Source organism: Garra rufa, chromosome 21 (genome assembly GCF_049309525.1).
Source record: "Garra rufa chromosome 21, GarRuf1.0, whole genome shotgun sequence".
Lineage (NCBI taxonomy): Eukaryota > Metazoa > Chordata > Actinopteri > Cypriniformes > Cyprinidae > Garra > Garra rufa.
Window position 1 is genome coordinate 3,798,454 of NC_133381.1, and position 26,797 is coordinate 3,825,250.

A 26,797-nucleotide genomic window follows, 5' to 3' on the forward strand; every position below is an offset into this window, starting at 1 on the left:
TGAAATTGTGTTTGTTTACGAGCATCATTTTCCTTTTCTAGATAATTTACTTTATCTTCAATCATTTTACGAGCTACAGACGCATATGATGACCCGTCATGTGAAGAAGTATAATACCGTTCTGATCTTTGTTCTCTACTGAGCTCTATTTAAATATTGACCTGAGAGTTATAAAGTTACATCACACCTGGATGAGGGGCAGAGCCAGACATTTAAAGGTGTCCTCTGAGACTTGCATGCTCAGAAAAGACTGAATATTTTGCCAACTGCTAGTGAGAAAAGGTATGTTTTTATTTCGGTTTTTACATACCATGCATATGAAAGAATTGCACATGCAAATTTAGTTAAACTTAACCCAAAAAAGTTTACTGTTAAATAATATTGCATTGTATATTTTAATAGCTTTATATATGTACTATCCACAACAAAGTTTAATGCAATCTAATGCTGAATATTCAACAGATTTGAGCCGCAATGCCAGCACCCGGCGTGTGTTTAAACATCTTAGCGGAGCGTAACCTCAAAGATGGACAGGGGTCTCTTAACAATCCTGAGAAGTACCTGGATCAGGACTTCCAGCGGCTCAAGCAGTTCTGCCTGAAGGAAAGAATGAGATTCATAGACAACTTGTTCCCGCCAGAGATGAAATCGATCGGTATGGGATCCCTGGCGCGTGAAGACCTCCCGAGAGTGGTGTGGAGGAGACCACACGTAAGTGAACATCTTCACATGCAAACTACCGTGCTTTTACTTAACCTGTGAAATAATTCATTCCTTTTTCTTTCAGGAACTGGTCCCAAACCCTGTTTACATGGTACAAGGAACTTCAAGGTTTGATATCATACAAGGTGTTTTGGGTAGGTCTGCTGTGCTCTGTATCATTAGCAGCTTATAAACTTTGTAAACGTGAAAATCCCACAAGTTTCCAGAGCAAGACAAGAGATGAAGTGAAAATAGTGCAATAAATCCGTCAAACAGGCATGTATTTGGTGAATACAGAAGGAATATTTAGCAATAGCCAAAAATATATTACATGGGTCAAATTTATTGATTTTTTTATTTTATGTCAAAAATCATTAGGGTATTAAGTGAAGATGAATATATTTTGTACGTTTCCTACCGTAAATGTATCAAAACTTCATTTGTGATTAGTAATATGCATTGCTGAGAACTTCATTTGGACAACTTTACAACACGATTTTCTCAATATTTTTTTTTTTTTTTTTTTTTTTGCACCCTCAGATTCCAGATTTTGTTGTATCTCAGCTAAATATTGACCTTTTCCTAACAAACCATACATCAGTGGAAAGCTTATTTATCCAGCTTTCAGACAATGTATAAATCTCAATTTAAAAAGTACATAGAGACACTTTAAAGAAATTGTTTCCTGATAACGGAAATCAGCTAAACATGTTCTCCCCCTCAGGACATTAAACATGTAGATGAGTTTGTTTCCTCATCAGATCTGGAGAAATGTAGCGTTCTTCAGATCTGAAATGTCACTTGCTCACCAGTGGATGTGAATGGGTGCCGTCAGAATGAGAGTCCAAACAGCTTTTAACGTCAAACTGTTGATTTCAGTTAAAATATGCGTCCATCTCCTATTGTCTCTTGAATCAAAATCCACCCGCATATTTGTTTAAAACTGTTTTGGCTTGTAAACGGTGCTTGATCTGTGCAGATTTCTGTCCTCATTCAAACCATGCCACTTTTTCACTGGAGGAAGTGTTATTATGGATTATGGACTCTTACAAACATGCTGCTTTTGTTACTTGATAGACTGGAGTGTTGCGGATTACTTGTAGATTATTGGGATGTTTTTATCAGCTGTTTGAACTCTCATTTTGACGGCACCCATTCACTGCAGAGGGTCCACTGGTGAGCAAATAATGGAGTGCTACATTTTTCCAATAAAGAAACAAACTCATCTACATCTTGGATGACCATTTTAGAGTGAGAATAAAAGTTTTACTATATATTGTTCAGTATATAATGTGCGTGTGTGTTTAAGGTAACTGCTGGTTTCTGGCGTCTGTTGGAGCTCTTACATTTCGAAAACAAATCATGAAGCAGGTTATCCATGATGAACAAGATTTCTCTGTGGATTATGCAGGAATATTTCACTTTAAAGTAAGTGTTTTGCCACTTTCGAGCTAAGATCATTATTAAAAGGTTAATTTAAACAATTTTTAAATATTTCTTTAAATATTTCAGGAGTTAGCACATATATTTTCTCTAATAGCTAAACTCATTTGTTTTCAGTTCTGGAGGTTTGGATCATGGGTGGATGTCGTTATTGATGACAAACTACCAACCATTGACGACCGACTTATCTTTGTTCACTCCAAACATCCAAATGAATTCTGGCCTGCTTTGTTAGAGAAAGCTTATGCTAAGTATGTTCCACTTTAATAACAGAAAATACTTCTGGAAATCATGTCCTGATCATCGTCCTCTACATTTTTCCAGAGTGTGTGGCTCTTATGCAGATATGAACGTTGGAAGCATATCTGAAGCTCTCATGGACTTCACCGGTGGACCACACATGACCATTAAACTCAGTGAAGCATCGGGAAAGCTGTGGGACATCATGGCACGAGTCAGCCAATCAGAATCCCTGATGGGATGCGGCACTCCTGGAGGGGTAAAGATCGACTCTTTAACCCTTGTGTGACCTTATGGACATTTCTGTCCATTTCAGTTTTGTTTTTGTTATAAGTGTGCCTGTGTTAATGCCAACTGCATCAATTACAGGTGTTTATTTTTATTGAAATTTTTATATTTCACCCTCATTTCAATAAAAAAAAAATCAATTTTACCCTCCGTACAAAAAATACTCACTTAGGACCTTAAGGACAAAAATGTCCACATTGAAACCCATTAAAACTTAAATTTTTAACCCAGGTCTGTTTGACTATAAAATGATCCAATATTTGCTAATATGCATTCATTCTATCAGCAAGGCTTCAAATTTTTAATTTCCACCATTTTTTTACTAGATTGTGTCATTTTTTTTTTTTTTTAATCTAACACTACATAACAAATATAAATGCCTCAGAATTAATGTTGTTGTTCTTCACTGACACACCCAAGAATCTAATAAGCAAAGAAAATAAATCTGCTTAGCATTTAGTATATGGAAATTAACTACTATTTTTCATGTTTTCATTAAAAAAAAAAAAAAAAAAAATGCCTGTGGCATTATGTGAACAAACCAGCATTTAAAGGGTTACAATTCTGAAAATTAATGAATGTTTGGTATCTATTGATAGAACAGTTGCTGGTTACAAAATCGACATCAGTAAAAGTGGAAAAAAGTATTAATAAATCATATTTTTATGACAGAGACATTTTTGTCCATTTTGCACCTATGTGTAACTTTTTTTTGAATGCACAAGGGTTAATATCATTATAAAACAATGCACTTTTAAAGCAAGAAGAGTTGGTGCTGGTGGTGATTTGTTTAAATGACAGAATGACTATTAATCCAGATTAGAAATATTTTTCACAGCCAGGGCCACAGGGTAATTACTACACTTGACCACTATGTGTCGCTATAACCTTAAACTTCCATTAGAAGCTGAACCTCTTCCATTAGATCAAAGCTTGTTGGATATCAACCATGACATTCAGGACAGACCAGTCTGTGAAGACCCAATCATACCATGCACAATTTATGTGGAAGTCCTAAAATCACTTTGTTGCTTTAGCATACAGGTCAACATCAAAATAAAGTGTTGCCCAACGGTCTTGTGGAAAAGCATGCGTACACAGTCACAGGAGTCGCTGAGGTAAAATCTAATTTGGTTTACAGTTTTGAGGTGTTTAGTATCTTTTGATAAGTAAATGTTTCCTGTGATCTAAAGAGGTGTTCTCTCACAGGTTGTATGTAAAGGTCGTTCAGTGAAGCTGGTGAGGGTCTTTAACCCTTGGGGTCACGGAGAGTGGAACAGAGACTGGAGCGACAGGTCTGAATCTTTCTGTCTTCATTAATAATCCTCTATATATCAGTTAGGAGTCTGACATTTTATTAATCTGGTCTCTTTAGATCTCCTTTATGGGAATTTGTGCGTCCCGAGGACCAAAAATACAACGATGTAAATGACAATGGAGAATTCTGGTGAGTAGAGATGAGTATCCAAAGGGTCAAATGTTTTATATCACTTGATTTTTCATGGTTTTTGTACATATAATGCATAGTTGCATTATAAATCACTATATTTACCTCGGGTTTTCTGTCTTGGCAGGATGTCAATGGAGGATTTCTGCAAGAATTTTTCAGAATTGGATATATGTTGTTTGGACGTGAACTTTCTGGCTGGATCTCAGTCTTCTGCCTGGAAAACTGAAGTACACAAAGGCCAGTGGGTGACTGGAACAACAGCAGGAGGATGCTCAAATAACATAGGTAATCGAACTCTTATTATTCCTATTACAGGTATTTTTGCTCCTGCTGTAGAGATCAGAATACAACATTGACACACTATAAGTCACTAAGTGACAAGATGTTCCAAGTTTTACAAAGTTGTGATTATTCTTGTGAAATAATCATCTCAAGACTTAGTTTTTTGTTAAATCAATTCCTCAAATGTTTTAACAGCTCAGCTTGATGATCAGATTCAGAAGTTTCTCATTTTTTTGCATCTATAGACAGTTTTACAAGAAATCCCCAATTCCGTGTGACTCTTAAGGAAACTGCTGAAGACCCCAGAGATGAAAGCTCTCCGAATCTACTCGTGTCTCTCATTCAGAAATCTCAGAAGAGAAACAGGCACTTGGCAACCAATTTCCACATTGGCTTTAACATTTATGAGGTGTGTATTTAAGAGGAGTGTTCAAACGATTCACTAGCAAAAACCAGATTAAAACCCATTTATTTTTGATTTTCGACATCGCTTGTAATAATGTCCTAAAACTGAGCTTTTCGAAACTCCGAATCAGTTTTAACCATTGCGTCGCAAAATGATTCACTGTTCCGAAGCGCTCTAATTGGATTGTGCATTGTGAATCACTTGATTCATTTGATTTGGTTCGATCATTTGATTCATATCGAGACTTCATATCACGTATCGCAAATCATTTTACTTTGGGGCTTTGGAGATGGTTCGCGAATCATTTGATTCATATCAGGACTTAACGAATCGCAAATCATGTGATTCAGGTCAGAACTTCAGAGTGCGGATCGCCAATCATTTGATTTAAAACAGAACTTCGGGGCGGGTTCTTAAATGTTTTCATTTAGATGGGAACTTCGGAACACTTTCGTGAATCTTTTGATTTAGATCAGAAGCATGGATCACAAATTATTTGATTTAGATCGGAACTTCGGAGGCGTATCGCAAATCTTTTTGAATTTTTACATTTTTAAATTTTAAAATAATTTTTTTTTTTTTTTAATGAAACAGTAGAATTATAATGTAAATGTAAAAACTAAACAAATAAAAAAGAAAGTATACTTAAATACAAATCTGTTAAGCAAATTAATAAATCACGGTTTTATTAAAGTAAAAATATTGTAATCATGTTCATTTATTTATTTATTTTTGTATAACCACAGCTTTGCTACAAATACCATAGTTAAACTATAATGTAGTAAAACCTTGAGTAATTTCTGGTTACCATGGTGTTTAAATTTATAGTTTATCTATAGTTTAAATTATATTTAAGCTATAGTTTCCAAAGTCGGACATTGCTTGTTAAGATTTTTCAAGATCGTAGAATTTCGTAGGGATGCTAGGGACATGTCTCTACCAATATCTAGCGATTACTAAATTGTCCTTAGGAATACATGTCCAACAATACGTGTACAAATGCATTTTGCATCTATTTTGTGTTTGCATTGCATATTTGCATTCTCAAATATTTATTATTATTATTATTATTTATTGTCTTGCAGGTGCCAGCTCACGTACGTATTGAATATATTCCTCCTGATACATAAGCAATTCTTAGTTTGTTTTGCAAGGACAAAATAATGTTTTCGCTTATTCACCAGTTAAAGGAGCGGAGGGAAAAATTCCCTGCGTCATTCTTCAAAACCAATCCCATTGGAAAAACCAAGAGCTTCCTCAATGCTCGGGAAGTCATGGAGTTTTTCCGATTCAAAGCAGGCGAATACCTTATCGTTCCTTCAACTTTTCAGCCAAACGAAGCGGCATCCTTCCTCTTGACAGTCTATTCAAAGACAGAGGCCATCATTGAGTAAGTGCTTGGATTATTAACATTAGAGCATACTGAAAGAGATGGACTAGATGCTCAAAGAAACATTTATGTTAATGCTATTTCTGCATATTAAACTAGAATATAAGCAACTACACACTTGAAAAGAAAGGTTCTTAATGTGGAATTTTTATTTATACTTTTGTGGCACCACTGCAAAAAGAAAAAGAAAGAGAAAAAACTTATTAAAACAGTGTATTTGAACCAAAAGTATTAAAGATTTTGATGTTGTGTCTTCAGAGACAATTCTGGATATGGCATAACAAGAACAAAGGTAAAGAGTGTTTGTTTTTTTACATGTTTCATATATAGGTGTTTTGAAAGTGTGTGTGTGTGCATGTATATATGTACATACTGTATATATGTTCAAATTGTCTTCATTTCTCTCAGGTTATTCCCAGGGATAATGATGAATCCTTCCAGCTTTTTTCAAAATATGCTGATGAGGTACATGTGACTCTCCAAAAGTTCTGAATTGTGAGGAAATGTGACTGATTTTGATCAGAAATGTACTAAAGTTGCAGCTGAAAGAAATCAAAATGCTTAAAATGCTTAAAATGAACATTATCTGATAATTTTCTGTCTATGCAAGTATGGAGAAGTGGATGCTGAGGGACTTCGAAGACTTCTGAATGAGAATCTTGATGCAGGTGACGCTTCTAGAGAAGAGTCACAACATAAACTCGTATTTAATCACATATTCCTGTTTCCAGTGTTTCTGAGTATGTTTTTGATCTGATCTTTCAGGACATTCAAAGAAGACAACAGGATTCAGCTTGGATTTGTGTAAGAGCGTGGTGGCGCTCATGGATGTATCCTCCACTTTCAGAAATCTGTGTGACTCTTTTGCATGATGTTTGGAAATTATAGAACAAAAAATCGCATAAATTGTTTCATGATGTTCTTTAACGCAAAAATACAGCTGAGTGTCACTGGAAGACTATGTGAATTTGAATGCCTTCGTTTGTGGAAACGAGTTGTTTTTCACAGGGTAAATATTCATTCAACTCCAACATCTTCTTAATTTTTTTGTCATTAAATATTCCATTTCAAAAATGCACATTAAAATGGTTTGCGATTGCTCTTGTTTGTTTGTTTCAGGATATTTTCTATAAGATGGATGTTTCGCGCACTGGAAGTCTGTCTCTAAACGAGCTCAGAAATGCTCTTGAAGTCACAGGTAAGTTTATTTTCTCTCACAACATTTAATTGCCTAATGTTTAAAACAACATCAATATGCTGACATTTTGTATGTTGTCAAGGGTTCATATTGAGTGACAGTATGCTGAATCTCATGGCTCTTCGATACGGCGACTTCAGTGGTGAAATTACACTGGAAAACTTTATTGTGCTCGTCCTGCGCATGGATTGCATGGCCAGTGAGTCTGAATCTTTAACCTAATTGTGTTGTACTATAAAACTAGTCCAGTTTACAATTATTGTGTACAAGGAACATCACATTTATAAAGGTTATTTTGCAACATGGAAGTGAGCTATTTTTCTGTGAAAATGCAAGACTAAACAACACACATGACAAAACAAATTGTGAATGCAGCCTGTTAAATTTGTCTCTCATCAAAGGTCAATAGATAAGGTAGAAATTAACCCAATAAGGGATGCATGTTAGATAAAGATAAAGAAATGACTGAATAACATCCAGTCCTAACCTAATGCACTCACTTGTATGTAAACTCATATTATTATTATTACCAGAAATATTCAAGAGACTCGCCGATGGAGGGCCGAACATGATGCTGGGAGAAAATGAAGTAATGTTTTTGATATAAATATTTAATTCATCAAAATTCATAGAACAATTAATACAAATCATAATCCGTAACAGTAGAATTAACCAGTGCTCTGTTGTTTCAGTGGATGCATCTCACCATGTACTCGTAATCCAGATGAGACTGAGAAAATGGATTCCGGATAGACGTCTGAAACCCAACTGATAACACAAAGCAATAAAATACACTTTACTTTCATATTTGATACACTTTGCATAATGACAGCTTGCTAACTACAATTTATTTAATTGTGCATATTGTGTTTGATTGGATTTTATAGAATTATGTGGAGAGACAATCTACTTTACATTTTTTTTCAGTTTGAATACTGTTTGCAAACTCTCTCCCCTGTGCCCTATGATTCTTTACAATCAATAAATCAACTGTTATCTTACCATTCTGTGTCATCATCCTTATATGTTGTAGACACTTTGCTATTAAATATTGACCTGAATATTATGTCACTCCTGAGTGGGTGGAGTCAGACTTTAAAAGGCTTTTCCTGAAACTTTATCCTGCTCTTTGCGTTGAAAAGGACGGAATAACCTTCCAGCTACAGTAAGAGACAACAGGTATGTTTTGAAACTCCTCTTTTTACATTTACAATATCCATGCATGAGAAAGAAACTATCAACTGGCGTGGAAATGAATTTGTTGTTTAGTCATTTGCATGCAGATATATGAATGATCCAAAGGCAGAAATAAAAGCTATTTGAAACTTTTGTTCACCATAAATGCCTGTCTATTCAACAGATCTGAGCCACAATGCCAGCACCTGGTGTGTGTTTAAACATCTTAAAAGAGCGTAACCTCAAAGATGGACAGGGTTCTCTCAACAATCCTGAGAAGTTTCTGGATCAGGACTTTCAACGATATAAGCAGTTGTGCCTGAAGGAAAGACTGAGATTCACAGACAGCTTGTTTCCACCAGAGATGAAATCGATCGGTTTTGGTCCCTTAAGGCGTGATGACCTCTGGAGAGTCGTGTGGAAAAGACCGCATGTATGTAAACACCTTTATACACAAAAGTTATCAACTAAACTGATCTGAAACTCTCAGAAATGAACTTGTTGATCATGACAGCCTTGCACGGGAAATCTAATGTAGTTGCAAAATGTAAATGCTAATGCAAATCACGAAGGTTTTTCTTGACCAGTGCCTAGTTGATGTTGACTTTAGGGCGTGAGTTGTTGTGAAGCATAATATCCACAACAAAGGAATTGTATGCTATTTGGTTTTGTTTGTATTTTTAGACTACAATTAAAAATGTAGGTTTTCTGCTGTTGTATAGTCATTTGTACCCTTGTGATCTGTTGTAAAGTGTGAAATTAATCATTTGTTTCCTTCAGGAACTGGTGCAGAACCCTGTTTACATTGTCCAAGGAGCTTCAAGGTTTGATTTCCTCCAGGGTCGATTAGGTAGGTTTGATACTAGATATATATTGTATGATTACGAGCTAAAATGTAGGTGAAGCTCATAATTGTATTCCATTTAATATAAATGTAAGTCCCACCAATATTAATACCAAAATTGTCCTTTAAGCACACATAAGAAAGTGTATGCTTTATAAGAAATTATAAATACATCAATACAGCAAACTGGAGCAAAACTGAAACATCATTTAGAGATGACGAAAATTTCAAAGGTCGCCGGTCTCAACCACTTAATAGATAAAACAGCAGTGCAATAAAGCAATAAATCGGTCAAATAGGTGTGGTACTGTATGCACAATATTAATATAAACAGACAATGTAAATAAACAGAGACATTAAAAAAAAAAAAGAAACTCAGTCATTGGGTCAAATAAAAAAGTTGCTACTTAAAGTAGAGTTTAATAAGCTGCTTTCCATTTTATGGAGTTCTAATGTTTTTGACACACACATAAATATACATTCCATGTATGTGTGTTTAAGGTAACTGCTGGTTTCTGGCATCTGTTGGAGCTCTTACTTTTCAAAGACAATTCATGAAGCAAGTTATCCATGAAGAACAGAGTTTCTCTGAGGATTATGCAGGAATATTTCACTTTAAGGTAAAAGTTTAAATTATTTTTGGACAAACTAATTTTAAGCGTCCTGTATTTTCTCTAATAGCTAAATTGATATTGTTTGTTTTCAGTTCTGGAGGTTTGGATCATGGGTGGATGTCATTATTGATGACAAACTACCAACAATTGATGGCCAACTCATTTTTGTTCAGTCTAAAACACCGAATGAATTCTGGCCTGCTTTGCTAGAGAAAGCTTATGCCAAGTATGTTTCAGTTCATTTACTCATAAAGAATTTAAATGAACAGTCTTTTACCTTTGGTTTTTTATATACTTTCTGCTTTAAATTATGTAATACAGTGTTGTGAAAAAGTGTTGGTCCCCTTCCTGATTTTCTGTTTTTTGCATGTTTGTTGCACTTTTGAATTGAGTTTTTATTATGAAGGGGAAACAATCCAAACCCACATGGCCTTGTGTGAAAAAGTGTTTGCCCCCTAAACTTAATAACTGGTTGGGCCACACTTAACAGCAACAACTGCAATCAAGCGTTTGCGATATCTTGCAATGAGTCTGTTACAGCGCTGTGCAGGAATTTTGGCCACTCATCTTAGCAGAATTGTTGTAATTCAGCCACAATGGAGGGTTTTCAAGTATGAACTGCCTTTATAAGGTCATGCCACAGCATCTCAATAGGATTCAGGTCAGGACTTTGACTAGGCCACTCCAAAGTCTTCATTTAGTTTTTCTCCAGCCTCAGAGGTGGATTTGCTGGTGTGTTTTGGATCATTGTCCTGCTGCAGAACCCAATTCGCTTCAGCTTGAGGTCACAAACAGATGGCCAGACATTGTCCTTCAGGATTTTTTGGTAGACAGCAGAATTCATGGTTCCATTTATAACAGCAAGTCTTCCAGGACCAGAAGCGGCAAAACAGCCCCAGACCATCACACTACCACCACTATATTTTACTGTTGGTATGACATTCTTTTTCTGAAATGCTGTGTTACTTTTACGCCAGATGTAATGGGACACACACCTTTCAAAATTTTCAACTTTTGTCTTGTCAGTTCACATTTTCCCAAAAGTTTTGGGGATCATCAAATGTGTTCTGGCAAAACTGAGACGAGCCTTTATGTTCTTTTTGCTCAGCAGCAGTTTTCGTCTTGGAGCTCTGCCATGCAGGCCATTTTTGCCCAGTCTCTTTCTTATGGTGGAGTCATGAACACTGACCTTAACTGAGGCAAGAGAGGCCTGCAGTTCTTTAGATGTTGTTGTGGGGTCTTTTGTGAGCTCTTGGATGAGTCGTCGCTGCGTTCATGAGGTAATTTTTTTTGTCCGGCCACTCCTGGGAAGGTTCACCACTGTTCCATGTTTTTGCCATTTGTGGATAATGGCTCTCTCTGTGGTTCGCTGGAGTCCCAAAGCTTAGAAACAGCCAGCCTTTTCCAGACTGATAGACCTCAATTACTTTCTTTCTCGTTTGTTCCTGAATTTCTTTGGATCTCAACATGATGTGTAGCTTTTGAGGATCTTTTGGTCTACTTGTCAGGCAGTTCCTATTTAAGTGATTAAGTGTGGTTAGAGAAACTGAACTCGGGTGTGTTAATGTTTAAATTTTTTTGATAATCTGAAACATTAAAGTGTGACAAACATGCAAAAAAATAATTCCAACACTTTTTCACACCACTGTATGTCTATCAGAGCTGGTTAGTTTGGTTCATGAATCATAAAAATTGTCTTCTTATTATTATCTTCTACATTTTTTTAGAGTGTGTGGCTCGTATGCGGATATGGATGCAGGAAACATATCTGAAGCTCTTATGGACTTCACCGGTGGACCACACATGACCATTAAACTCAGTGAACCATCAGAAAAGCTGTGGGACATCATGAGACGAGCCAGCCAATCAGAATCCCTGATGGGATGTGGTACTCGTGGAGGGGTAAAGATCGAATCTTTAATATCATTATAAAAGAATGAAATTATTATCTGAATAGTTTCCTGTATATCTTGAAATTTAGTTTTTTATGTCGCAATTTTGAGACTCTTTGTATTTTATCATTTAATTGTTTTTCCCTGCATTGAGAACAGACCAGCTTAACTGTTAAAACCATATAAACATGATCAGAAAAGTCCTAAAATCACTTCATTCCTTTAGGAAGCAGGTCTACTGCAAAATAACGTGTTGCCCAATGGTCTTGTGGAAATGCATGCATACACAGTCACAGGAGTTGCAGAGGTGAGAATTAATTTAGTTTACAGTTTTTTGGTGTTTAGTGTCTATTGCCTCAATTAAGTTGATTAAGTATATGTTTCCTGTGATCTAATGAGGTGTTTTCTCACAGGTTGTATGTAAAGGTCGTCCAGTGAAGCTGGTGAGGATCTTTAACCCTTGGGGTCACGGAGAGTGGAACAGAGACTGGAGCGACAAGTCTGAATCTTTCTGTTTGAATTAATTAATTTCTATATAATTCCTCTATATATCAGTCCATCTGACATCTTGTTAATCTGCTCTCTTTAGATCCCCTTTGTGGGAACATGTACGGCCTGAGGACCAAAAATACAAAGTTGTGCTTGACAATGGAGAATTCTGGTGAGCAGAAATAAACATCAGAAGTCTCTAAAGTTATTTTATTTCGATGTTTATATATACATCACAATATGTGACCCTGGACCACAAAACCAGTCTTAAGGCGCTGGGGTATATTTGTAGTAATAGCCAAAAATACATTGAATGGGTCAAAATGATAGGTTTTTCTTTTATGCCAAAAATCATTAGGAAGTTAAGTAAAGATCATGTTCCATGAATATTTTTTGTAAAATTCATACTATAAATATATCAAAATGTAATTTTTGATAAGTAATATGCATTGTTAAGAACTTTAAAGGTGATTTTCTCAGTATTTTTGCACCCTCAGATTCCAGATTTTCAAATAGATGTGTCTCAGCCAAATATTGTCCTATCCTAACAATCAATACATCAATAGAAAGCTTATTTATATGATAAAGTTTTATCTTATGACTGGTTTTGTGGTCCAGGGTCACTATATTTACAGCAGGTTTTCTGTCTCTGCAGGATGTCAATGGAGGACTTCTGCAAGAATTATTCAGATTTGGATATATGTTGTTCGGATGTGAATGTTCTTGCTGGATCTCATTCTTCCTCCTGGGAAACTGAAGTGCACAAAGGCCAGTGGGTGACTGGAACAACAGCAGGAGGTTGCTCAAATGATATAGGTAGTCCAACCGCTTTATATTATTGATTTTGAGACTGAAAGTGATAGTAACTTTAGTTTAGAGAATGATTCAGATGTTTTTTCAATACCTGATCAGAAAGATTTAATATGAGGTTAATAAGTAATCAGTAAAATATTTATTCGACTGATTCAAACTGTTCACATTGTAACCTACTGTGCGTTAATAACCACACGAAGCCGGTCACCATTAACAAAAAGGGTTATTATTAAAAAGGAAGAAACAACAAAAGAACGATTAGGAGGAGGATTCCTCCCACATATACATTTGAGTGCCATGCAAGGGAAATTCCCTGAAACCCAAGCCTTAAAGGGACAGACACCCAGACCGTTACAACATCTGAGATTGTGAGCTATTCTGAATCTGAACAGTTCATTAAAAGAACTGGCTCAAAAGAGTCATTTGCTTTTATGTTATTGCATTCAGCTCAAGAGGACAACTCAATAGAAAGACTTGCCATTATTTCACAGTCTTTTGATGTCATAACATTCAGTTCAGACAGCAAACTCAGAAGATATATGATCTCCTTTGGTTTAAGGCTGTAGAGTCTATGGAGATGGTGAGATGAGAGGAAAAAATACATTTCAGTGCTTTGGGTTTTGGTTGTAAAATGTTTGCATTTGCTCACTAAACTTTCACGGGGAGCCAAAAAGATGCAAAAGCAATGAATGCCATTTTTTCTCCCATATCATTCTTTTTACATCACCATATCCCAGTCTGTCTCTCTTTTTTTGCATTTATAGACAGTTTTTCAAGAAATCCCCAGTTTCGTGTGACTCTCAAGGAGACTGGTGAAAACCCCAGAGAAGAAAGCTCTACAAATCTCCTTGTGTCTCTCATGCAGAAATCTCACAAGAGAAACAGGCACCTGGCAACCAATTTCCACATTGGTTTTAATATTTATGAGGTTTGTACAAATGCATTCTGGCAACTTCTGAATTTGCAAAAGACTTTCTTTAGTTGAATGAACATTTATAGTTGTTTTCTCTTACTCCTGCAGGTGCCAACTCATGTATGTATTTAAAAATTCCTGAAACACTTGAATTTGGGCTTGTTTTGCAAAGACAGAATAATCAATACAGTTTCTTATTCGCCAGTTAAAGGACCAAAGGGAAAAATTCCCTGCCTCGTTCTTCAGAAACGCCCGTCTCGTTGGAAGAAACGAATCTTACATCAATGCTCGGGAAATCATGGAGCTTTTCCCATTTAAAGCAGGCGAATACCTTATCGTTCCTTCAACTTTCCAGCCAAACGAAGCTGCATCTTTCCTCTTGACAGTCTACTCAAAGACAAAAGCTTCCATTGAGTAAGATTTTATGCATGATTTGGCATGTGAGAAACTATTTGTAGTGTAATATAGTATTATTGGACAACATTATTAAAGATTTTGATGTTGTGTCTTCAGAGACACTTCTGGATACGGCATTACAAGAACAAAGGTATATAGCACATCTTGGACTATTTGCATATATGTTTACAAAGTACATATATTTTCAAACAATCTCTATTTTTCTCAGATTATTCCCAGGGATAATGACGAATCCTTCCAGCTCTTTTCAAAGTATGCTGATAAGGTACATGTGACTTTTTTACAGGAAATGTGACTATGATTAGAAATTGACTGAAAAAGCAACTGAAAGTAACAAAAATAACCCAGATATTAAAAACAAACAGGAAGTTATGTAGCACTTGATATATTTCCTGATATTATGTATGTAAAATCATATCATAATTGTCTGTTTATGTAAGTATGGAGAAGTGGACGCTGAGGGCCTTCAAAAACTTCTGAATGAGAATCTTTATGCAGGTGACTCTTCTAGAGACCTCATATTTTTTTCATATTTCTCATATTGCTGTTTTGCTTCCAGTCATCTTTGTTTCTGCATATGTTTTTGGTCTGATCTTTCAGGACATTCACAAAAGACAAGAGGATTCAGTTTGGATTTGTGTAAGAGCATGGTGGCACTGATGGATGTATCCTCGAATATGAAGAATCAGAGAATATTCTCAGAAATCTGTGTTTCAGTCACTTTGTGCATGTTTTTAAATTATAGAACAAAAAAATCACATTCGTTACATTTTACAAGTTTCATGATACTCTTTAACAACAAACACAGCTCAGCGTCACTGGAAGGCTGAGTGAATTTGAATGCCTCCGTTTGTGGAACCGAGCGGTGTTTCTAAAGGTAAAAGTTCACATTTCTAAACTTTTATTATTACATATTCTATTTTTAAAGTGCATATTATTAAAGTAGAAACAGATTGCAATAATCTGGTCTGTTTCTCAGGACATCTTTTATGCCAAGGATGTGTCGCACACTGGAAGTCTGTCTCTGAATGAACTCCAAAATGCTCTTAGGGTCGCAGGTAACTTTACTTTTCCTTTAAGTAAAGACATATTTCTCTTAAGTATGTTCTCAACTTGCTCAAATATGCTCATATTTTGGATGATTTCAAGGGTTTATATTGAGTGACAGTATGCTGAATCTCATGGCTCTGCGGTATGGTGCCTCCAATGGTGAAATTACACTGGAAAACTTTATTGTGCTCGTCCTACGCATGGATTGCATGGCCAGTGAGTCTTAAACTGTAGACTAACTGTGTTGCACTACATTACAGTTCAGAATATTGTGTACAATAAAAATCCTAAAAAAAAAATTAGATATCTCATCTAAGATAGATAAATTAGATTGTAATTTTAATCATTTGTAATGCATGATTCATATTAAATGACTGCACATTATTTTCTCGTCATGTCTGGATGATTTATGTTAATTGCTTTATTATGTACACTCACTATTAATTCATATTATCATCACCAGAAACATTCAAGAGACTCTCTACTGGAGGGCCAAACATGATGCTGGGAGAAAATGAAGTAAAGTTTTTATTCAAATATTTAATTAAGCAGAATGTATAGAAAGATTATTTAAAAAAAATCTATAACAGTTGATTAACCAATGCTTTGTTGTTGTAGTGGATGCATCTCACCATGTACTCATGATCCAGATGAGACTAAGAAAATGGATCCTGGACAGATGCCTACATACAGCAATAAAATACACAAATCTAAGAATTAAATGCAACATTTTGCATAATGAAGGCTGCAATTTGTTTGATTGTGCATATGCCACTTGATTGTATTGTGTTTTTTGTGGAGAGAGCTTCAATAGCACCTTTAACAAGATGAACATACTTTTTACAACCAATAAATCAATATACCTCAGAATTCAGTTTTATCATGCTTATATGTTTTTGACACTTTAAAATAGTTTTTTTATTTCATATAACGCCATAAAGAAGTCGAATAAATAAACTTAAGACTCAAATTCATGAATCCTACTACAGTAAAAGCTTAGCTCATGAATAGTAATTAGATACCGTGACGTTCACCAAATAGCGCTCACTGATTCGCTGAGCGTCAGGCGCGCGCTAAACAGCTGGCGAATGAACAAATTCGAATACAATGAACTTGACTTATTAAAATTAATTAAAAACGTGACCTTAACAAATCAAGGCAAATAACGTCAGTATGATCTAATAAATATTCATTAGCGCAACATTTGTTAGTTTTTCGCGACATCGTTAAAAGGATAACAAGCTTTGTATAAATGGATTTAAGCGGTTGGCACACGAAGCCAACCAAAAAGCTGGGTAACTTGTTAAAAAATCGGTAAGAATTTCGTTATATATCCAAATGTCACGGGTAAGTTTATTATAGCGAACGTTTTCACGTTCCAAGATTCAGTTCCGCCAAACAAAACTAGCCTCAAAAGCTAATAAACAAACAACTCTTACTGGTATGTTGAGTAGCCTAGTCAACATTACTGTGTTATTTAAAATACACTTATTAAAGTGTAACATTTCTGAAATCATCTTAAGATGAGTATAGTAAAACTAAGTAAATTCAAGGCCTTTAAGAGCTACCTGTTTGACCCTGTGGTTGTATCATTTCTATTTAGTAGCCTATGGTTTTTACCTAGTCTACTCCAAGGTACTTAAAATACTATGTTAAATGTCTAGAAACATGGTAATACTATGGTCCTTTTAGAAGTGTTTTCTGGTTGTAAAATATTTGAACCTGCAATCTTCCGGTTACCGTTCCAGTCAGTAATTTTTGTATTTTAAAGATTGAGTAATGCAATGTTTAACTCTTCTTTTACCATGAAAGACATCATCCATTGTCATATTTACATATTTCCCTTTGCTGAGTGAATCTCATGAATATCCAGGTCAAATTCATTCGCCTTCATTATAGTAATGCAGTTTTTTTTACTTTTGTTGATTTAAAAAAAGTCCTAAATGTGGTTATGAATTTTAAAAAAGAGGGTCATTGTGACTTTTTGTTTCACAATTTAGATGCAATTCAGACTTTTCCCCTCATCCCTTATCGTGTACATCTAACTAATCTGTTTCAAAGATTAAAAAAAAGTTAATTGTGCTCTACAGTTCAAAATTCTGAATAATTTTTTTTTTTTTTTGAGTCAATATTTCACAATTCTGACAATTCTCCAAAAAATCTGAACTGTGAGATTAAACAATAAAACAGTTTTAACTCCCCTATTTTTTAACATTACATGGTGGCAATGTGTTTCTATAGGGAAGTATTTGCAATTAACATGAAAATAATGTCTTGGGTTGAAAATATTGTCTACAGTTATTCTTAAGAAAGCTTTGCATTTAGCAGACTTTTTTATTTTTATTATCCAAGGGTCAAAGACGTTAAGATGTCCACATCAAAAGAAATTTACAAAAGTGATTTTATGTCCAGAGAAAGCACGTTGAATTTAAGTAAAGTGTCTACTTTTAAAGCTTCAAATATGTTTTTGTAGAAAAAAATGTCAAAATTTGGTTGAAATAATGTTACTTTGTCATTCAGTGTAACAATATTTATGTAAATATTCAAAGAACATGCTTATTCTGACTTGTACATATTAAAGTATATAAAAGAATAAGGGAGTATTTTACATTTTACTACGTTTAAAAAAAAAAAAGTTTTAAAAAGTTTATACTGACAAATGGGCAAAACCAAGGATGGTGGCAAATTTTAAAAACGTAGAATGACAACTAATTACTATTTGAGGTGAAAGTTATTTGTCTTTAAATATGTAGTAAATTGATTTTTGTTGTAAATATGCCTGACAGGATTGTTGCACTGAATGACATTTTAGTGGGTGTCTTCTGTAAATTAGGGAAATAAACACAAATGCTTTTAAAATAAAAAGGAAACATTTACTTCTTAATATTTGTTTGGAAAAGCCTTGTTTCTTGTTTTTATGCTTAAACACCTTCGTCTTTGACCCCCAAATGCATTAGTATGGTCAGCAAAAGAGGTAAATTATAAAGGTTTCTAAACCTTTGGAATTGTACCTTTCCTTCATCCCGACAGGATTTGTAAATGATTACCTGTTTTGTTTTGCCTGTTGTAGACAGAAGCAGGCTTTCCTCGTCTCTGTGTATATACTTAGGGTGGGACATGACTGATAACAAAAGCATTGTGTCAACGTCCATCAATAGTTCACAAGGTTATTTGAGATCACCATGACTGAACCATTTGTGTCCAAACAGACATTTCAATACGTGTACCTTTACTCCAGTCTTTTCTGTGTGATTTCAACCAGTTATTCAAGCTGTTTAATTTTTTCTTTGATTTAGACATAAAACAAGTGTAAACACACAGGAACTTCATAAACGCATGTTGTTTCAGAAGCTCACCAAGTCTCCTATCATCAGTGTGTGGAGCCATCCGAACCAATTGGTTATTGTTACTGTTTAGTTTAGTTATTTGCAGTTAGACAACAAATATATAGCTTGCTTATACAGCAGAATTACTTATGATGATATTTTATTTGACATTCTTTATTGCCATCTAGAGGTGTGTTTTCGAAAGTGCACAATGAAAAAGTAACCTGCACTCTGCCTTTTCTTATTGTTCCTCCAGGAAATGTTATCATTTTGGTCTAAAATCAACTGAAAATATATGCAAGTAATATTTGATGTAATCTTGGAATGTTTCGTGGTGTCAGTTGGTCTGTTTTTGTCTAAAACATTCATCATATTAAATCAGTTTGCTAAGATAAACATTAAAATCATTTAACTTTATGACCTTAACAAACGTACTGTTTGTTTTCTTGACATTTTGTCAATAATCAAGATAAAAGTTTGACCAGAGCAGACTTATAAACTCTTTTATAGAAATACTTCCTTAAATCAAACTAAAAACAGAACTGGAATGACCTAACTTTGCCTTTTAGTCCCATTTACACATTTCTGTGTATCCACAAGCAGTTTATTCAGTGAGTTTATGTCCATTTAACATAATGTTTAATGTGTGCTACATGAAGGCAGCATAGAGATGGCGTTTTTACTTTTTCAAGATATGTTATGTTATACAATATCTAGGCAGTATAAAAGTGATATGACACAATGTTGATAAATGCTTTTGCAACCTTTAGACACAACAGGTAACAGACCAGAAATATATAAGCTATATCTTGATCGACTGCATGAACGAGATAAAAAAAAAAATGTCTTTGGAAAACTCTAGACCTTTGTTGAGGGTCAATACTATTTTTCAGCATTCAGGGATCATTGGTAAAACCAAGCTGAATGGAGCTTTCATGAAGCTGCACCTTTGTTGTGGTTAATGTAAATAAATATAGCTGCATAAAGAAACCTATTTGCTATTGAATTGATCCTTTGCATTTACTCTGTTCCACTGCAATTTCTGGCTAAGAACAAGAGCAGCCGCCAGCCATTAAACCCCTAAAACATTCACTAATAGTCAAACCTGTTCATGTCTGTCTAACATTTTGTACACTATATAAGCGATGTATAGAAAAGCTTCAACAGTCATACATTCCATTATAAATCGTATATACGTTTTAAAGGCGTAACATACCAGAGGTTAATAGTTGCATAGCCTGAAATGTGTCATATGGTTTCCTAAGTGGTTTGAGATAGTGTTGCAAACATCGCCATAGTAGTTCATAATCGTATATAGTTCTGCCTGATACGGTTAAATCACAATAAAAGTACAAAGTTTTTTTTTTTTTCTCACGTACATAAGGAGAGTTCTTATATGAATGTAAACCATACATTTTATGGGCCAATGGAATCCACTACATGATAGAAACAAAGTAACATTCTTTTACAGATGATTTGACAGATGTATCTTCAAGTGCAACATTTAAAAAGGTCCATAAAGGTGAAAATGCTCATACTTGTAGAAAAAAGACTTGGTTTTTGCTCGGTGGCCATTGTTCTTTATAGCTGTCAAGAACGTGTGAACAAAACAGTTCGTTTTTGCTGTCCTAGATAGCAAGTTAGTGAAAATTATTACTTGCACTCCAATGCTTTGTTTGCATTATTGCTATAAATATGTATCAATTGCTCCGTCCATTGTTGTAAGCGTACAGTGTTGAGGGCCAATAAATATTCCAATGAATGATTCCTGAGTAACAGGACACGTCTGGTATTGAGATTTCTCTGCATTGTTGCAAACTCTCACGTCTTTTGAAATTCTTCCAGTGATCAGAGGTCTATCATAAAGATGTCTCCACGCAAGAGCTATTCCTATGGAAGGAGCGGTGATTGGGGCAACTCTCACTGCAATGGACGATGAGCACCGGGAAGTACAGCGCATCCTGATAGGGAGGTGGATCTTCCTCGTCAACGTTGATCCGTCCGGATAAGCATCGCGTGTTCTCACTGGGACTTTCGGGTTCGTCCAAGCTTCCGCTTCTCCAAAAGCAACTGCGTCGGGAACCGTACAGCCTTCCCAAGGAGAAGCGACTCCCGCTGAAGGGAATTCGTGGACTGCCATTGCAGATGCTGAGGGCGCTGCGGGAAAACACGGAGGAGTTGCTAATGGCCCGATGGCAGCGTTCGCAGTTTTGTCTAACGCCTCCTGAACGTTGCGCTAGGTCCATCAGACCCGCTTCGGAGTAGCTGGGAACCAGTTGCTGGTTGGAGCGAATGTGCCACTCCAGTTCGGTGCTGTCGATGGTGTTGACCCTCGGGATGCGTCTACAGTAAGGTCTCTCGTCGCAGGGCGTCACAGGTATGTAGTCGGCACCAAAGAGCTTTTCCACACGGAAGTGGACGTAGGCCGTGCGGTACTCCGTCAGCACCCGTAACGGCCAGGATAAGGTAAGAAAGGCAGCTGTCCAGAAGACATAGTTGGAGACGTACCAAGGATGGTGGTCGGGGTTGGAGAAGGCAATCATGTACTCTTTGAAGTCTACGTTTTTCAGGTGCATGCCTTCACGAGCCTCCATGTAATCGTCTAATCCTTCGTTGTCAGTGAAGAACCTTGCCCGTTGGGTCAAATAGGAGTTTTCGGACTCCACGTTGGCAAAGCTAAAGCACTTGGTGAACCTCAGTTTGGTGATGGCTGACTTTTCCAGTCCGGCTAGCTGCTTGGAGACATCCTTAACTCCACAGTGGCCGTAGTCGAACTCTGCCTCGGCTACGTGCGTGTTCACCCTCTCGTGATACACCTGTGTGGTTGTGTACGCATCTCCGTTGCGGTACCTCGTGACTTGCCGCGTCCGCCGCACATAGTGATAACTGATAGCCTTCCACCAGATGCAAGGCTTCGCTTGCTGCATCCTCTGGACTCTTTCATAAATCCCTTCCATGTGCACCTTGTACTGAAGTTCGTTTCTGGCATGGCAGTGCCAGCACTCCACCAGGTAGACGACATAAAGCATGATGAGGAAGGCCAGGGGGATGTAGATGTAGCCGTCGGAGCAGGGACTGTCATGATACATCATGGACTTCCCTTTATAGGCACTGTCAAAGGTCAGCCGGGTGACCTTGGTGACGTGGCACCAAACCATGGCTCCCATGCAGCCGTACATGAGCATGGACAGCAGCAGGCATTTCCAGAACACCTCTCTGCACATGGACTTGCTCAGCGACTGTTTCACAGGCCTCTGCTGCTCACCAACCACGGAAGAGAGCAAAGAGAATGCAGATGAGTTAAAAAGGACATGGAAATGGTGAACAGAGTGAATGGATTAGTTCACTTTCAACAAAAATGTACAGATAATTTACTCACCCCCTTGTCATCCAAGATGTTCATACCTTTCTTTCTTCAGTCGTAAGGAACTTGTTTCTTGAGGAAAGCATTTTAAGAATGTTCTCCATATAGTGGACTTCTATGGTGCCTGCGAGTTTGAACTTCAAAAATGCAGCTTCAAATGGATCTAAATTATCCCAGCCGAGGAAGATCTATCTAGTGAAGTGATTAGTCATTTTCTTAAATTAATATTTATACAATTTTTAACCACAAATGTGTTGCTCTGCCATGCGTATGTGTCCAGTCAAGACAGTTAGGGTATGTCAACTCCCATCTAATTTTCTCCTCCAACTTCAAGATTGTCCTACATCACTGTTTTATTTTTTTTGCAAAGGGCATTTGACCATCTTTGCGTGTTCACACTGGGTTGGTACTTCTGCCGCGATGAACTCAATGCATGCACATCGCAGGACTAGACAAGATGAGCATTTGTGGTTAAAAGGTGTATAAATATTGATTTATTAATGAAAATGAGCAGTCGTTTTGCTTGATAAGACAATTTTTCCTCAGCTGGGATCGTTTAGAGCTCTTTAAAGTTGCATTTAAACTGCATTTTGGAAGTTCAAACTCACGGACACCATATAAATCCACTATATGGCTGAAGAAAGAAAGACATGAACATCTTGGGTGACGAGGGGCTGAGTATATTATCTATACATCTTTTCTGGAAGTGAACTAATCCTTTAATTATAAAAATGCAATGTCAAGCATGATGTCTCAAAGTGAGATGCGGATTTGCACAAATGTATTCCTTTTACTGGTTAGTGTTTGTGCAGTATCCCATCATTATCACAGAGCAGCACATTTCTAATGGCTATTAGCTGTTGACCAACATTTCTTTCAGTATCTAGAGATGGATGACATAATGCTGCCATACACATTACATTATAGTAAATTCATGTAATGTTTATGTCAGATGCATGCTAGATGTACCATCATTGGCTCTTTTTTTTAGCATTTTTTTATGCACCTTGGAGCTGCATGATTAATCGTTAAAAGATCGAGATCTCATTACTAAATGACAATGATTGCCAGTGTCTATTAAACCTTTTTAAACCCAGTATTATTTCTGTCTTATAGTCAATCATATTATCACAGAAATACTAGGATTAAAGGTCATAGTTCAAATATAAACATTGACGTCTATGGTAGTGATCAAAATGGAGCAAGTCATCTTTTAAAAAGTAATTGGCACTTCAAATAACATTTGTGTTGATTGCATTGTTTCCTTACTAGGTGGCAACAAGTAACTGTTAAATACATTTATCATTGAATCATTCTTTCAAACCACTTTTTGATCATTTTAATATAAAAAATTGGTGTATTAAATATACATCGAACCAGAATCTACACTCTTATAAAAAAAAAGAGTGCTTTAAAAGGTTCTTCACAGCAATGTCATAGAAGAACCATTTTTGATTCCACAAAGAACTATTCAGTCAAAGGTTCTTTGAAGAACCATCTCTTTCTTGCCTTTTTATAATCTAAAGAACTTTTTTTTTTCTTCACCACAACAAACATTTTGTAAAACAGAAAGGTGCTTTATGGAACAATTTAGACAAAAAAAGGTTCTTCTATGACATCGTGAAGCACTTTTATTTTTAAGAATACATGTATATCTCTTTGATATTTCAATGTATCTTGAACTTTCTTTTCTAAATCTGAATTAATCTGGTGTTCTGATTTATTTTTTTTAGATGACATTTACTAAAACAATACAAAATCCCCTTTTTCATTACTGTTTTTTTTTTTTTTTTTTTTTATTCTTGTCACCTATGCATATTTGGTATATTCTAAGAGTAAAACCTTCCTCTCCTTAGATCATTGACTGTAGGTCTCCCCAAATTATTTTACTGTTTATTTTTTACTTTTATTTTTATTAAACACTTATTTTGAGCAATATTTAAAATAAATTGATAATTTAAGAATGTTCATTAACCATACATAAATCATGCCAAAACTGGTTTGTTGGCCTTCCAGCTCAGTGTTAGATATTATTTAAAGGGTTTTTGCACATTTTTCACCCTTTAAGACCAGCATAGCTACCATTCAAACCATCTTAGATTGGTTTAGTATGCACTACTACATTACATTTACAGTAATCTGTCAAGTGGCCTGCCCAGTATATTGGTTCATCACTATCAATGCTTGAATATGTGATCAATCAATTTGTTTATGACTGGCTCTGGCATTACTTCAGGTATAATACCAAGTGCCACATGTTATGTAGTATCATGCATTAGTGGATTTTACCTCTATTGTTTACAATAGCAAAGACTGTCGAACTGGATGCTATTTGATAAAGCCAATCTTTGCTCATGCATTCACCCTGCAGTGGTGTTCACATGAACCCGCATGCTTCCATGTTGTGAACATCGACGCTCATGTTTACATTTTTTGTTTCGCGTATCACGCGCTGTTCACGCATCGTCATGACTGCAAAATGAAAACAGCACATCAGTTATTGAGTACCTCCTCTCTAGTGCCGTCCGGATCGTCCTCGAACACAGTGGTGGTGCTGCTTTCACTGGCTGTCGCAGCGGATGCTGGAGGGGACATGTCTGGAACAATGACGGGGTGTGGACCACCTCAAACTCTCCCCAGACTCTTCAGCATCCAGTAATTACAAACGCACACCAACGCAACCAGCGCTTTCAAATCAGTCTGTCCATTCCGTCATGCATTTTGAAATTGAATTTCATCGCTTAATCCTGTTTGCAACAACACCTGCGATTTGATTAGGCGATTTGTGCACCGTATGCGCGCATATGCATCATTTGAATGATTAATAAAGATCGGTAATATGCTTAAATGATCGTTTCACAACGCATGCATTGAAAATCTGACTGATACGGATTCACAGAGCGTCTGATTAGCCGCCATACCTCCTGTGCGATAACGCGAGCGTGAGACGCGTTTCTGACGCCATTAAAGAAAGAATGTGGTTTATGCCGTTCAAACTGGCTCCTTTGGCGTGGATTTGCAATTCCAAATTGGGAGTGTTAAGAGCTGGATATTGTCGTTCCCGCAGGGAGAGGTTGAGGGGTGGGGTGGAGGATGATGAGAAGGATGGTGGTGGTGGTGGTGTTCGGTGAAGCTCCTGTCAGCAGATGTCGACAACCGAGCGCATAAAAATTCACAAGCTTCTGGCGAAATTTACACATGCAATCACAGAAATGAAATACTGTAGCCAGGACCTGAATGAAATTATGCTTTCTCGAAATAGTGTAAAATAATTCGCATTATTATTAAACCTAAGTAACTACCTTTGATGCACTTTCACCCAAATTTGAATTTAATTATTTCAGAATAAATTCACATGCTCCTGGGAAAATTTCACTCATGCAATCAAAGAAATTAAATACTGTATCCAATATTAAAAAAAAATGTTTTCTACAAACTGATATTTTATACAAAAAAAACCCACTACTTCTATTCCACTTTCACCCAACTTAAAGTAAAGTGATTGACAGCCATCTATCTGACCCATTTCAGATTCAGTACCACGGACAGCAACACGTTAAAGCAGCATGACAAATGGTATGAAAAAAGATGCAATAAAAATGAGGTTGTCATTATGCTTAACATATTTTATGAAACAAAAAAGCAAGTCATACAGGTGTGGAACGACTTGAAGGTAAATGACAGAATTTCCATTTTTGGGTCAACTGTGCTTCTAGTAGTATTTTGAGTACTAAAGACATTTGTTGCTTACTAGTTAAAGATTTTGACTGAATGGACATAAATTAATCAGATGGTCAATTGCTGGAATGTCCAAAGGTTTACAGTTTAAATCATTAAATCATTAGTTAATAACATCAAGTTAGTTGGCGAGTTGGTTTGACAACTACTGACAAATTATTGTGAGAAGTTGAATGGATAAAAACAATTATTTGTAGAAAACATTTTAAATATTAGATGTAGACTGTACTAAAATTAATGTCATGTGTATGGTGTATTTTCCGTTCAATAAAATCATGGTGATTTATTTATAATTTTTTAATAATTTATTACCTAACATAGATGCAATTAAAATGCCAGTCATTTTTATGATTGCAATTCTTTTGTTGGTGGTGATTTGATCATGCTTTGAATTGATCAAATGTATGATTGAATGCAATATAAGTTGTCTTGTGAATGTACAATTATTGACAGCTGTCTGATCCATTTCAGATTCAGCACCACGGACAGCGACTCACTGGATCAGCAGAACATTGAAAAGGTATGAAAAAAGATGCTATGAAACTTAGTTTGTCAATATGTTGTTATAGTTATGTTTTTAAAGCTTTCAACTAAATGCACATGAATTTATCAGATGATCAGTTGCTGGGATGTTCAATAGTTTACAGTTGGGACTTTTTTCCCCCAGTCATCTTCAAGGCATATGTTTCAGTTTACCCACATTCACCCTATATTGTGCATATATATACAGTGCTTTTTAAAATACGCATTTAAATTAAGTCT

At 36.0% G+C, this 26,797-nt stretch overlaps 3 protein-coding genes across 3 annotated transcripts; 2 read left to right on the forward strand and 1 right to left on the reverse strand.

Annotated features, from left to right (window-relative positions):
• The first annotated feature begins 203 nt into the window (after window positions 1–203).
• Window positions 204–8,401, forward strand: LOC141295594 (calpain-14-like). Its single transcript, XM_073826828.1, has 22 exons — window positions 204–282; window positions 463–711; window positions 788–857; window positions 2,012–2,130; window positions 2,263–2,396; window positions 2,470–2,644; window positions 3,711–3,791; window positions 3,883–3,968; window positions 4,049–4,120; window positions 4,248–4,408; window positions 4,651–4,814; window positions 5,897–5,908; window positions 5,996–6,201; window positions 6,460–6,493; window positions 6,610–6,666; window positions 6,812–6,869; window positions 6,967–7,031; window positions 7,142–7,210; window positions 7,321–7,399; window positions 7,482–7,598; window positions 7,933–7,988; window positions 8,092–8,401. Exons 2-22 carry the CDS (start codon window positions 475–477, stop codon window positions 8,116–8,118), a joined length of 2,079 nt encoding a protein of 692 aa, XP_073682929.1. The 5' UTR covers window positions 204–282; window positions 463–474; the 3' UTR covers window positions 8,119–8,401.
• A 44-nt stretch (window positions 8,402–8,445) lies between these two features.
• On the forward strand, window positions 8,446–16,477 carry LOC141295591 (calpain-1 catalytic subunit-like). The gene is made up of 22 exons (XM_073826826.1): window positions 8,446–8,578; window positions 8,760–9,008; window positions 9,356–9,425; window positions 9,921–10,039; window positions 10,126–10,259; window positions 11,761–11,935; window positions 12,152–12,232; window positions 12,339–12,424; window positions 12,515–12,586; window positions 13,070–13,230; window positions 13,992–14,155; window positions 14,249–14,260; window positions 14,346–14,554; window positions 14,654–14,687; window positions 14,766–14,822; window positions 14,998–15,055; window positions 15,158–15,222; window positions 15,366–15,434; window positions 15,537–15,615; window positions 15,707–15,823; window positions 16,071–16,126; window positions 16,226–16,477. The coding sequence occupies exons 2-22, from the start codon at window positions 8,772–8,774 to the stop codon at window positions 16,250–16,252; spliced, it is 2,082 nt and encodes a 693-aa protein (XP_073682927.1). The 5' UTR covers window positions 8,446–8,578; window positions 8,760–8,771; the 3' UTR covers window positions 16,253–16,477.
• Window positions 16,478–16,624: 147 nt separating this feature from the next.
• Window positions 16,625–25,414, reverse strand: tmem151bb (transmembrane protein 151Bb). The gene is made up of 2 exons (XM_073826827.1): window positions 24,806–25,414; window positions 16,625–22,190 (listed from the first exon to the last, which is right to left on the reverse strand). The coding sequence occupies exons 1-2, from the start codon at window positions 24,890–24,892 to the stop codon at window positions 20,793–20,795; spliced, it is 1,485 nt and encodes a 494-aa protein (XP_073682928.1). The 5' UTR covers window positions 24,893–25,414; the 3' UTR covers window positions 16,625–20,792.
• Between the last annotated feature and the right edge of the window lie 1,383 nt (window positions 25,415–26,797).

What these genes read in the sequence shown, in the direction of transcription:
- LOC141295594 (XM_073826828.1), top strand. Translation starts at nt 475, where the DNA reads ATGCCAGCACCCGGCGTGTGTTTAAACATCTTAGCGGAGCGTAACCTC. An exon ending in CAGTCACAGGAGTCGCTGAG is followed by an intron (nt 3,792 to 3,882) that starts GTAAAATCTAAT and finishes GTTCTCTCACAG; the next exon opens with GTTGTATGTAAAGGTCGTTC. An exon ending in AGGATGCTCAAATAACATAG is followed by an intron (nt 4,409 to 4,650) that starts GTAATCGAACTC and finishes TTGCATCTATAG; the next exon opens with ACAGTTTTACAAGAAATCCC.
- LOC141295591 (XM_073826826.1), top strand. Translation starts at nt 8,772, where the DNA reads ATGCCAGCACCTGGTGTGTGTTTAAACATCTTAAAAGAGCGTAACCTC. An exon ending in AGGTTGCTCAAATGATATAG is followed by an intron (nt 13,231 to 13,991) that starts GTAGTCCAACCG and finishes TTGCATTTATAG; the next exon opens with ACAGTTTTTCAAGAAATCCC. An exon ending in AAGACAAAAGCTTCCATTGA is followed by an intron (nt 14,555 to 14,653) that starts GTAAGATTTTAT and finishes TTGTGTCTTCAG; the next exon opens with AGACACTTCTGGATACGGCA.
- tmem151bb (XM_073826827.1), bottom strand. Translation starts at nt 24,892, where the DNA reads ATGTCCCCTCCAGCATCCGCTGCGACAGCCAGTGAAAGCAGCACCACC. An exon ending in CGGACGGCACTAGAGAGGAG is followed by an intron (nt 22,191 to 24,805) that starts GTACTCAATAAC and finishes GTTGGTGAGCAG; the next exon opens with CAGAGGCCTGTGAAACAGTC.